Raw genomic sequence first — 12,379 nt, 5'->3', positions numbered from 1 at the left:
ACATAAAATCCTGCAAAGACCCTGAGCTGAAGATCTCCCACCTCCCTGTGCTGCCCCAGGGCTCTGTGCCTCACCCTGGCCACTGTGCGGGAGATGGGGCAGGGGTGGTGGGCTGGGGTGGGATGGTGTGGGGGTGCACTCTCATCCCTGAGGGCTGGGCCAGGGCACCATAACCGGTATGGACTCGAAGGGCCACTCTGGGGTGCCACAGCTAGAGACCAGTCCAGGCTGGGTACTTGCCAGTGAGTCGGGACAGGGCAGGACACTTACCTGCGGATGGTCTTGAGGACAGCATCTCGCTTCAGGTATTTGATATTCTCCCAAATGGCCGAGCGGGGGCTGTCACCCTCCTGCCATTGCTGCTCCAGCCACTGCACCACCACCTGGTTATTGTCCCACAGGTAGGCCTGGGAGGGGCAGCACAGGCTGCTCAGACAGGTACTCTGCTGCAGGACAGGCCAAGGCAGCCCCCTCCCCCGCGCCCCAGGCCCACCTTGACAGCGCCTTCAGACTCCACGAACCAGCGGCGCAGCATGGACTCCATGTGCTCATGGCTCAGCTCGCCGCTGGCCCGGAGGATCTCCTGCTTGACCCGATCCTCCAGGAGGAGCCGGCGCAGGCGCCAATACAGGAAGGTTCGCGCTGTCCTCCACTCCAGTACATCCTGCGGGCACAAGAGCCAGGCCTGAGCCCCAGACCCAAGGCAGGACAGTGCATTCTGAGCCCAGGCTCTGTGATCAGCCCGTCACACAGGCCAGGAGCGCGAGCTCGGGGAGGGGCGGTGAGGAGCAGGAAGAGGCAGGGCTGCACTCTGCCACTACCACTTCTGCCCAGAGTCCCCTGCCCGGAGTCACACACAACTGGCACCTCCTCCACCCTCGTGGACACAGCGCAGGTCATGCGGGGCCAAAGGACAGCACTGCGACAAGGGGCGTGACAATGGCGCACAGGGACAGGGGCCGATCGGGTGGGGGGAGACTTCGGGAACAGGGGCCCCAAACCTTCCCCAGATCGGAACTGGCCCAGCAGTTGTAAACACATCAGACTAGTGGTTCCCAAACTTTGTGCCCCAGGAGATCTCGTGGGGATGTAAAGAAATAGTTCCCCCATCCCCTCCCCCATATTCAGGTTTCATATTCATATGACTCTGGTGAGCCACGCGGGCATTGAGTTTTTTAAAAGCTCCCCAAGTGATCTTTAAGTTGGCCAATTCTAAACCCTGAAGCCCCAATCTCCTTGGTGTTTGGGAGCCAGTGACCCTGGGACGGGCCCTTCACACCCTGCGTGCCCTTACAGAGATGGCGCCTTTCTCCAGCATCCGGCCTGGTGTGTCGTGCAGTTCCGCAAACTGCACTGCCACCTGGTGGTAGATGGGAAGGAGCAGCTCCTCGCGGGCCTTCAGCTGGCCCTCCAGGTCCTTGCGATCTTTGTCCGACAGCTGGGACGACCCTGAGGACAGGGGAGACAGGCTGGTCAGGACATCAGAGGAGACCAGGGAAGGCAGTCGCCAGAGGCTGGGGTGGAGGATTTTTCTTTGAGAGGGCACAAAAATGTTTCCAGAGTTCGATCCCCGGTACAAAAAAAAGGTTTTCAGGACAAGCCTTGCCCCACGAGATCACCCCTAAAGCAGCTTGTGGATGCTGTATCAGATATGTATTCACAAATGCAAGTCGGCATTCTAGAGGCAGCTTCCTTCTGACCCCTTCCACCAGGCCCACTGTGCTTCATAACCAACTATCGGTTATTATTTTAACAAATATTACAAAATACAGTATAGGATATGATAACAACTGTGCCAATTTGATAACTTAGATGCAACAGATTCCTTGAAACACACATCACCAAAGCTCTTCCAAAGGAAACAGATCATGGTAATAGTCCTATATAAAATAAAGAAGGCGAGCTGGTGGTTAGAAAGCTCTCATCAAAGATTTAAAGAAATAATACCAGTTCTACACAAAAGGAGAAAATAGGACAGTAGATCTCCCAAAATACTGAGGTCAGCTTTTCCCTGATACCAAACCACAGAAATCTCACACACACCCACACACCCATGAGAGAGAGAGAGAGAGAGAGAGAGAGAGAGAGAGAGAGAGAGAGAGAGAGAGAGAGAGAGAGGTGTGTATGTCGTGAGCAGGTCATAAAGACATTGCCATAATGTAGACACCTAAGATGGACATCTGAAGAAAACTGCATTTGAAGACTGCATGTGAAACAAAGCCACCATTCACATACCCCACATCTGACTGGAAATTCTAAAGGGATATTTTGCCACCATAATTTTGATTTCCTTACTGGCCCAAAGTGCTTCAGTTTTTAGACTTTGTGTGTGCTAAGAAATAAATTTCGATGGCATTACAGGTTGAACATCCCTAATCCAAAAATCTGAAATACAGAATGCTCCAAAATCTGAAAATTTTTGAGCACTGACATGGTGCCACATGTGGAAAATTCCACACCTGACCTCATATAATGGTATATCACAGTCAAAAAGCAGGTGCTCTGGAAATACTGTATGAGACAGGTGTAGAGGCACACACCTGCAATCCTAGCTGCCTAGGGGGGTTGAGGCAGGAGGATCAAAAGTTCCAAGTCAGCCTGGGCAACTTAGTGAGATCCTGTCTCAAAAATTAAATAAATATGGGGCTGGGGATTTAGCTCAGTAGCGCCCACACCTGGCTCACAAGCACAAGGTCCTGAGTTTGATCCCGAGTACCTAAATAAATAAATAATAAATAGGCTGGGATGTAGGTGAGTGGCAGAGAACTCAGAATTTGTGAGGCTCTGGGCTTAAAAAATTGTATAAAATTACTTTCATGCGGTGTGTAGGTGTACATGAAACATAAACAACTTAAGTTGATGAAAATGAGGGCCTGTGGAGAGGAGGAAGATGAATTCCGGTTGTCCTCATTCTTCAGTGTAGTAGCATCAATACCAGCTTCAGGTATTCTAAGAAATTATGTCATGTTCCAGTTTTCCTAACAAATAAATTACATATAATAATAAAAGAATTTCATGGGTCCCCTCCCCAAGATATCTCATTGAGATCTGACGCACTTCATTTTCAGTCAAGGGATATTCGACTTGTTCATACGTGTTTTTTACTGTTAAAAGGATTTTGTTGGAACTGTGAACATCTTAATCTCACAGCAGTTGCGGCTGTGTTCGGAGTCTCTGTTCTATTTTTAAAGCGCTAGACCGCTGCCGCCCTGCGAAGCGAGGGCCTCGGTGCCTCTTACCGAGCCGCGCCACGAGCTTCCGGGAGGTCGGGTCGATCCTCCTCACGGTCTTCACAAGCTCTTTCTTTCGGAACTTAATCTCCACCGTTCCCTCGGGCTCCAGAATCCCGCCCCTGAGAGGAGAAGAGCCGGGACTGACTGTGGTGCTGCGCCCGGCGAGCACAGCGAAGGCCCGGAGGAGCTGGAGGTGCAGCGCAGCTGTGGTGTCGCCCTCAGCCCGCGCCCGCCGCTGTCACTTCCCTCTGGGCCTCTGCTTCTGCACCCGCAGAAGAGATGACTGAGCTAACTTTTAAACTAATGCTTTCCGGACTCTGAAGAGCTCTTTGAGCTTTAAAAACATTGTTTTTCTCCATGATAACCTAACTCTCTTGCTCTCTGGACATAGACCTTTTGGACTTCCCTAATCTCTGCTCTCTTAGAGTAAGAAACTCATTTCTGAGTTCTTTAAAGCTGACAAGGCACAAGGAGAGCCCAGCATGGTCCTGTATGAGTGGCCCTCTCATTCCCTACCTTCTAACTACCCCTCAGTCTCCCTCACCGCATTATTCTTCTGACAGTTTGGAAGCCTCAAGGAACACAACAGGCTGCTCTGAGCTTCCCAGTGGCCAGAGAGAAAAGTTACCAATGGCCTTAGAAGAGTGCTGCTCAGGACCCTCAGTCTCCCCGAGGACTGAACTCAGCAGCCCCGGTGAGGGTCAGCACCATGAAGGCAGGACAGGCCTAGCTCACTTGCCCCCATGCTCCCATACCTAACAAAATGCCTGGCACACAGTACTCAGTAAGCGTTTGGGGAATTAACGAGTGAAGGACAGCATGGACACAGGAACGGTGAGCCTAAGTTTTGGGCAGAACCACTCCACAGCACAGGGTTCCTGTGAAGGCGCCAACCACTATGCCGCAGGCACTGCTGTCAGCTTCCCTTCCGGAAGAGCTCCTGGGTTACCTCCTCCTAAAGAGAGTGCCAGGGGTTCTCACCATGCAGAACCAGTGTTAGGTTACAGGTTAGGGTTAGATTTTGGATTTAGAGATGTGTTAAATATTAAGGTGTGGGAAACCACTCAGAAGGCTGCGGTGGGAAGGACGGTAAACTGTGCCTCCCTCGGCAGCTGCAAGTCCCAGAGAAAGGATCAACAAACAGCTGAGATCTAAGTGAGACGAAATATATGTCTGGGAATATTCTGCCAATTATAAGAAACAGACGAACCTGACTTCACAGGATTGCTTGCTCCCTTTTCTAAGTTCAATAAAAGTGAGAAGCACTGCCAGTTTGGAGCTTTTTGTCCGCTAGAGGCAAGAGACCCCTGGCACCTCTTCCAAATTATCTGTGGTCTTTTGTCTTTAATCCCTGTTTGACCCCTCCGGTTAGGTCTTCCTAGCAGGCTGCATTCCTGCATTAAGGTATTCATTCTGCCATCTGTTCAGCTGGTATTTCCTGCCCCATACTCAGGCACCGAGCTGGGCCCTGGGTTATAAAACAAGACTCAGGGACTGGGGATGTCAGGGACTGAGTAGAGCAGCTTGCCTGACAGACTCCAGAAAGCACAGGTGCTTTTGTTCTGCCCACCCCCTCCTTTCTTTGTTCAGGACTGGGGATTGAACCCAGTGGTTCATCATCCTACCGTGTTTCCCTGAAAATAAGACCTAATCAGCCTTGAAAACTAGAGATCAAAAATGCCAGTCCCAATCACCCTGCCTTACAGAGTAGCCACCAAGCAAGAGAATAGTGAGGTATGATGTTCTGCATGACACTGGCCATCACCATGGTTATGACCAGCGCTTCTTTCTGGTTAGGTCTTTTATTAGGGGAAACATGATGGGTAGGCAACTGTTCTACCACTGAGCTACATCCTCCACCATTCTTATTTTTCATTTTGAGCTAGGGTCTCACTAAGTTGGCCAGGCTGACCTTGAACTCAAGATCCTCATGCCTCAGGCTCTTGAGTAGCCTGGCTGGTCCTTATTTATTATTTTAATTGGCTTTTGTTTGTTTTGTTTGTGTATGTGGTCCTGGAGCTTGAACCCAGGGAACACTGGGCTGGATTGACCAGTATTTTTCATCTTTCAATTCTGAGACAGGGTCTTACTAAATTGCCCAGCTTGGTCTCAAACTTGGGACCCTCCAAGTGCAGCTTCCCAAGTAGCTGGGGTTACACAAGTTCCCCACTACAAGTGGGTAACTTTTTGGGTGTTGACACAGGATCTTGCTATGTTCCCCAGGCTGTTTCAAACTCATGATCTTTCTTACCAGTACTGGGAATGCATCACTGTGCCTAGTTGATCTTTTCTTTTGCAAATTCTTTGGGAAGGAGGTGAGTATAAGTTACGGAAGAGTTCCTCCACCACTTCCTGGCACCAGCCCCTAACTCTGCTGAGAAAATCCAATCACAGAGGAGGCTCTCTGTGCTTCAGGAAGTGATAACGGCCCCCATGATCCGCAGCCAGCACCCCACCCACCTGCTCTCTTTGTCCGCATACATCTCTATGCACAGGGGGTTGATGGTGGTGTCCAGGACCACCCAGGAGCCCCCACGGAGCTCTGCATAGGGTGGGAGGTAGATCAGGATGGGCTGTTGGTACTGCCGGAGGCCGTCCACAATGTAGGATCCAAATTTCAGCACCTGGTCATACATGTCTGCAAAGCAAGGCAGCATCTGGTGAGGGGAACTGAGGCCCCCACTTGTCCACACACAAAGCCCCAGCCTCAGTTGTCCTGGGGCCCTGAGAGAGTGTGTTTGGCTGGGAGGCCTGGGGAGCACTGAGGACTGGCTCAGGTACAGACTGCTCCCTAAGGGCCCATGGGACCTTGGACAGGTCACTCACCTGGCCTGGGCCAGGGCCCTCATCGGTAAGGGGAGGCACAGGAAGTGACCACGTCTAAGATCCTGTTCATCCTGGACTGAGCAGTCTCCCCCATGACTGTTCCCGCCCTGCCACATGTTTCCGGCACACAGACCCCTCCCTGAGCGGAACACAGGCCTTTCTCCCCGGCCCAGGGCAGCACGGCCCTCACCCCCCAAGACACATCCTCCAAGTGCCTGGGCCCCACGTGGTGACAACAAGGCAGTGACCTCATCCACAAGGGCACCGTGTGCCAGGGCTCAGCACACTGGATCCTCACCGCGCCCTCTGGGCTTGGTCTTATTCTTACCCCCTTTCACGAAGGATGGAAACTGTGGCTCAGAGGGGTCAGGCAGCCAGCAAAGATGCACGGCAGATCTGCCTGCCTCCCACGCCAGCCCTTTCCTCGGCACCCACAGAGAGCCACTGTCTCTCCCAACATGCTCAGTGGCTTAGACAGCCCTGCACGACTCTGAGGTCACCTGAGGCCCCGTCAGCCCCAAGGGAGGCAGATGGGCACATGTCCTCCTCAGCTTGCCCTGAGGGAGGTGACTACCCAGGTCACTGGGGAGCTTCTGAGGTCAAGCCCCTGCCATGCGACTCAGTGTGACCCCCAGGAAGTCATGCTGCCTCCTGCTCTGTCCCTCAGCTATAGTACTGGGCGGTGTCACTGGAACCGCCTCCTGACACTGTAAGGTGACAATGGGAGTGAGCCAGAAACTGGCATCACTGTGCAGAGGAACACAGGCGGGATTGGCCTCACCTTTCATGCCCCCAGAGAACCCCCTCCAGTTGGCAAAGACCACCAGGGGCAGCTTCTCCCGGTTGAAGTCCTTGATGGCCTGGGCTGTCTTGTAGGCTGAGTCAGGGAACCACACCTGGCCTGCCTGCTGGAATATCTGCAACACAGAGCTGCCTGGATCAGACGACAGCCGCAGACATAGGGGCAGTGCCACAGCCTCGCCCTGCTGACCAGGCCACGTGAGCCACTCTCGCACCAACACCAGAGCCAGGCTCCAAACGAGGGCCGGAAGCTCATCCCTCAGGACCTCAGGGAACCCGCTCCCTGAGGCCCAGGGAGGCTCCCAGTGTCCCCAAACACAGGCTGATAGGGATGCAGCACCAGGCAAGGCCACAAAGGGCCTCTGCAAAGCCGACCCCAGGACCCATTGCCAACCTCTCTGCAATTCCAGGATGGGCTTCGGGCAGTCTCAGAAACAGCAGCAGGGGAATTGAGGGAGGCAGAGGGGTTGTGGACCTTTATCACCCCCAGGAAGGGGCAGACAGTGCAGAACATGATCCGTCCAGTAGGGGGAGCCAGAGGGACAGGGAGAGCCTGCCAGGGCCCAGGACCTGCCAAGGCCACGGCTTCACCAAGGGCGGGGGGATGGGCCACCACGCCAGGACCCATCCTGTTGGCAGAGCAGCGAAACCAGCAGGCAGCCAGGGCTCCTGGCCCTCACCTTGGCCTCAGAATCCAGGTTGGCAGGGTCGGCAGGGATCGCCACCTCCACGGTCCGTGTTTCTGTGGCGATCACGCCCACAGGGACGCCCCCCAGCCTGGAAGATGAGACGCAGGAGCTGGGCGCTGGGTGGCACCCAGGTGCATCCTGGGAACAGGGGGGCCAGTCCGGCCCAGGCCGCAGGCGTGGCTGGGCGTGGGGCTGAGGGTGTGTGGAGGAGAAGCCTCCTTTAACTTGGGGTTTATTTTATTGGAAGGCAAAGGAGAAGCTCCCGAGTGACAAGTGCCTCCCAAGATGGCGGAGCACGGATGCCCCTGAGTGGGGAGAGCTGGCACTGCAGGGCCTGAAGCACCAGGATCCGCCAGGACTTCCTATGTGGAAGGCCACGCCCAATACCATGTTTAGGAGTTGAATGCTTACTGCTCAGGAGATAAATAATAATGATAATGGCAGCCACTCCTGACTTAGTAAGCACCCAGTAATATCTTAAGTGCTTACCACAATAACCCTTTGGGGGTCGAATTATTACCCCCATTTTACAGAAGAGAACACAGAGGCCCAGAGAGAATGAAGGATGGGGCTGGGGCTGGACTTCAGGTCTAACTACAGGACCTGGACTATAGCTATGACACTGTGCCAGGAATCTGAGCGGTCATTTGTCAGGAACCGCTTTGGGCTCAGTGCAGTGGATGAACTTTCTGGCAGCAGGAGCCTTAGGAAAAGATGAGGCCTACGCTGCTAGCATGAGCGCCTCAGCTCTGGAAGTGTTCAAGCAATGAAGCCTTCCACCAGCAGTGGAGCACAGTAGGGCCTCTGAAGTGGAGATCCCGGTATTCCATTCCTGCAGTTTTCTGGTCAGGTGCCCCGGGCCACCTTCTGGGTCCCAAAGGGGATAGTGAGTGTCACAAGGGGCCAGGGTCCCTGCCCAGCAGGGGCTGGCTGAGAAGCCACCTAAGGCCACAGCCAGACAAGTCCAGACTTCATGAAGCCATTCATCATCCAGAAAACCTTTCCCCAAATTGGCTTTTGCTTTCAGAAAATCCTGGGGCCGAGGAGAAAGTGTCCCTGGCAGCCCTGGGGCTTAGTGCCTGAGAGTCCCCGTGCCTGGTGAGGTCAGGTGTGTGCGGCCTGCTCCCATCTTCAGCGTTACCTGGCTCGTCCTACAACCACGGTTGGGGCCCAGGGTGCCATGATTTCCTTGAAACTTCCCTGGTCGAAGAATCCGCTCTGCCAGGTACCCTTCAGTGCTGTGGGCAGAAGGCAGAGGCCCAGGTTGGAAGGTAGATGAGGCCCCCAGCGTACACTTGGCTGGGGAATCTCTCTAAGGACAACCTGACTTGGACCTCATGGCCCCAATATCCTTTTCCCCTAAAATTGTGCAGATCCCAACCCCTCACCCAAAACAAAACAAACAAAAAACATGGCTCCAAAAACTATATTGAGTCAGAAATTCAGTCCATGTGGAGCATCCACCTCCCTTCAGCCGCCTGTCAAGGACAGACACACTGAGATCTGAATCCAGTCCTGCCACCTTTCCCGAGGCCGGGGAGCCGGTGGCTGCCTTCCACAAAGTGGGGCTTCAGGAAGGGACCAGCTGCCCCGAGACCTCATCCTGGGCCTGCTGGCTGCAGAGTCATAGAACTGGGAGGAAAGTCTTCAGCTTCCCAGAGAGATGCAATATGAGGATGCCAACCCCAGCTCTGGCTGGAGGGGCCATGGTAACTTAAATCCACAGCCTGGTGTATACAGCTGTAGTTACAACAAGAAGAGAAAAGGCCTCAGCAGGCAGTGTCTCAAGCTACAGGTATGGGAGGTTAGGAATGAATTGGCCACTCCAGCCCTGGCCTCATCGCTGGCCCCACACCATGGAGAAAGTTGCTGGTAAGAAGCCCAACATTTGCCAGTTGAGATAGAGCCATCCCACTCAGTGCATCCAGAGGGGAAAACCCCAGAGAGATGGGAAGGGGGAGACACAAGGTGTGGAGAATCTTGCCGGCTAGGGGCTGGCATGGTCCTGAGGGTCACATCTCCCGGAGGAGCTGACTGATGCCTATAGCAGCAGCACATGCAATTCTATACTTGGGATATGATGACAGGGTAGCTCAGCTTTCCTGTCTGTTCAGGGTGCTCAGGATGTAATAACACATCTCCAGGAGACAAACTCATCCCTTTCAGAGGGGAGGGAATGTGTGTTCACACGTGATTGTATGTGGGAGAGGCCAAGGTGCCCATCCTGGGAAACTCATAGCATCTCCTTGCAAAGGTTTAGCCAAACAGAAGCAGAAGAGGAAGGAGGGCTGGAAGGAGGCCTTCTGCTCTGAAACTTTAACATTTTGGCACCATGTTTCCCTCCTGTGTGACCATAGGGAAGCTCAGGGAGGGAGGCCATGCCCAACCTTTGTCAGTCAATGGCCCAGGAAGGGAATAGAGTAAAATCTCCATCCCCTCTCTCCCTCTGCATTTGAGCTCAGGTGCATTTGAGTTCTGGACTATGGGACCAAAAAAAAAAAAAAAAAAAAATCCTTCTAAGTAGCCCTTTATCTTAGACCTAGAAAAGCAACACAAGTCCCCCATCCCCAGCAAAACACTTGAGGACTTACTTGGGTGAGGCCTTCCTGCAAGCATCCACCGAGGGTCATAGGGCACTCTGGATGGATAAAACTCAATTTCTCTGTCGATGGGGTCAGTGGGTGTGATGATAGGGAGGGGGCTGTGAATATCCTAGAAGAGAAAGCCAGGTCACCAGCTCAGTCTCCAGGACTTGTCAGTCATAACTATGATCTGTTTGCACAGTTTTCTTCTCTGGCTATGATTATGCCTGGTTATGCAGCAATATCTTCTATCTTTGCAATTCTGTTATGTCTTAAGTCTTGTGTTAGCAATATCCTAACAGAGCTTCTGAAGCCACTGTTCTGGTTGGAAAATACCAGACAAAGACAGGCCAACCATGTATTCTTTGGAACTCTAGTTTTTCAAGTCCTGTGAGCACTCAGGGACGAGGTGCATTCAGTGAAGTTGGGATGTGACAGAAGGACTTAAGGAGTTGCTACTGTTCTATAAGGGCAGATAAAACACACGTCAAAAGAAAGAAAAGAAGAGGCTGACTACAGATAGTGATAATAGGGGCCATGCAGATGGGGAAAAGAAGCACTCAGGAATAAGAAGTGACATTTGCAATGTTTTAACTTGGGGTTCTTAGCAGCAGGACTGGGATGGGCTGAACACTAGAAACTAACATTTCAGAAATAAATATAGTGAAGAATAAGAACTTCCCTCATTTGTATAGAATGTTTTTCAACCAGAAACCATGCCCACTCTTACCTACCCACTATACTGCTGTCCAGTGGACCCCTATGAACCAGTCAGGACAAACGTTATCCCCATTGGACAGTGAAGAAACTGAGGCTCCAAAGAGGCCAGACTCTGCCTCATTACTGTCTAGTTAAAGAATCTCCACCTGAACTAACCAGGACAATCAGGAGTATCCCTTGGAGAGATCTAAACATCATTTCACTTCATCATCATGAAAACACCAGCAGCTTGGCGTTACTATTATCTACATTATTATTTCACAGATGAGGAATGTGAGGCTCAGAAAGATCAAGAGATTGTCCCAGGGTCACATCATGACTGAGGAGGAAGCCAGGAGTCAAATTCAGACTGACTATGAAGATTGAGGTTCTCTATTGTCCAATGTTGCCTCTTTTTACCCTTCGGAAAGGATCAACAGATGGCCTTCTCTTTTAAGCATGGCATCCAGATGACTCAAAAGGCAAGAATAGCTAGTCCAGAGCCAGGAGTCAGAGAGGGAAGGAGGAAGGAGTAAAATCCATCCTGGCCACATTTACAGTGCCCCCTGACTCCCACCCTCCCACACCCACTGAGGTGACAAGGACACAATTAGCAAATGAACTTGATAACAGAGTCTTCCAGGCTCTAAGCTGCAGGGGGGACAGTGTACCTTTGGCATATAAGACAGCCACTCTAGGATGGTGTACACCCCCTCAAAGTCATCCGGCACAGTGACATGGGCGACGCCGTTGTAATGCATGATCTGTACACCACCCAGCTGGTTGTTGGACGAGTAGACCTCTCTTCCCAGGACCTGCTTTGATACAACATGGTTAGCAATTCCTGACCAGTTCAAGGCCCTTCCATGGTTGGAAATCAGCTCACTCAGCGGTTCCCAATTTTGGCTGCACGTCAGGATCACCTGGGAGCTTTCAAGAATCCTGCCACCCAGACTGTACCCAGACTGATCACATGAGAACCTTTAAGTATTGTTGGTTTTAAATTTCTAGGTACTCCCAATATGCAGCCCAAGCTGAGATCCAGTGATGCAGCCCCTGACAACGTGGTCGATCTGGAAAGTTCTGATGCAGCCTGACTGCGGTGGGCCCAAGAATGCATATCTCTGACAAATCTCCCAGACGATGAGGATGCTCCCGGTTTAAGAACCAGACTTCTCACCCTCAGTGAGCTTCCAACAGACATTAAAAATGGAGACTCAGCTGGCTGGGGTGCTGCACACCTATAGTCCCAGCACTCTGGGGGGCTGAGGCAGGAGGATTGCAAGTTTGAGCCCAGTTTGGGAAACTCAATGACTTAGTGAGACCCTGTCTCAAAATAAAAATTAAAAAAGGGCTGGGGATGTGGCCCAGTGCAAAGGTCCTGATTTCAATCCCCAATACCACAAAATAAATAAATAAATAAATAAAAATAGAAACTTCATAGCAACATGGGAGATGTTTTAGCACAGTAAGAAAAAAAGTAGACTACTGAATTCACTGTGAATTAACCATGGAAAAATGGAATGTGAGAGAGGATGACACCAAAATT

General features: G+C 52.0%; 1 protein-coding gene across 7 annotated transcripts in view; it reads right to left on the bottom strand.

The window, feature by feature from the left end:
• Positions 1-12,379, bottom strand: part of LOC101717399 (acetyl-CoA carboxylase 2) — a 157,379-nt gene that overhangs the window by 1,940 nt on the left and 143,060 nt on the right. For 6 of the 7 annotated variants that reach the window (XM_087198197.1, XM_013071717.3, XM_004843637.3 and 3 more), the window contains 10 exons: positions 11,502-11,645; positions 10,141-10,261; positions 8,691-8,787; positions 7,541-7,637; positions 6,841-6,976; positions 5,694-5,871; positions 3,240-3,352; positions 1,295-1,449; positions 494-664; positions 271-407 (listed from right to left, as the gene is read on the bottom strand). In XM_087198197.1, coding sequence (XP_087054323.1) covers positions 271-407; positions 494-664; positions 1,295-1,449; positions 3,240-3,352; positions 5,694-5,871; positions 6,841-6,976; positions 7,541-7,637; positions 8,691-8,787; positions 10,141-10,261; positions 11,502-11,645 — 1,349 coding nt within the window. The remainder of the gene's footprint in view (positions 1-270; positions 408-493; positions 665-1,294; positions 1,450-3,239; positions 3,353-5,693; positions 5,872-6,840; positions 6,977-7,540; positions 7,638-8,690; positions 8,788-10,140; positions 10,262-11,501; positions 11,646-12,379) is intronic. The other variant, XR_015446236.1, reaches the window with a different exon arrangement.

Source organism: Heterocephalus glaber, unplaced genomic scaffold, assembly GCF_053883595.1.
Source record: "Heterocephalus glaber isolate CG9 unplaced genomic scaffold, H.glaber_assembly_v1.0 deba00001687, whole genome shotgun sequence".
Classification (NCBI taxonomy): domain Eukaryota; kingdom Metazoa; phylum Chordata; class Mammalia; order Rodentia; family Bathyergidae; genus Heterocephalus; species Heterocephalus glaber.
The sequence above is the reverse complement of the archived record's forward strand: the minus strand, read 5'-3'. Positions and strand labels throughout refer to the sequence as shown.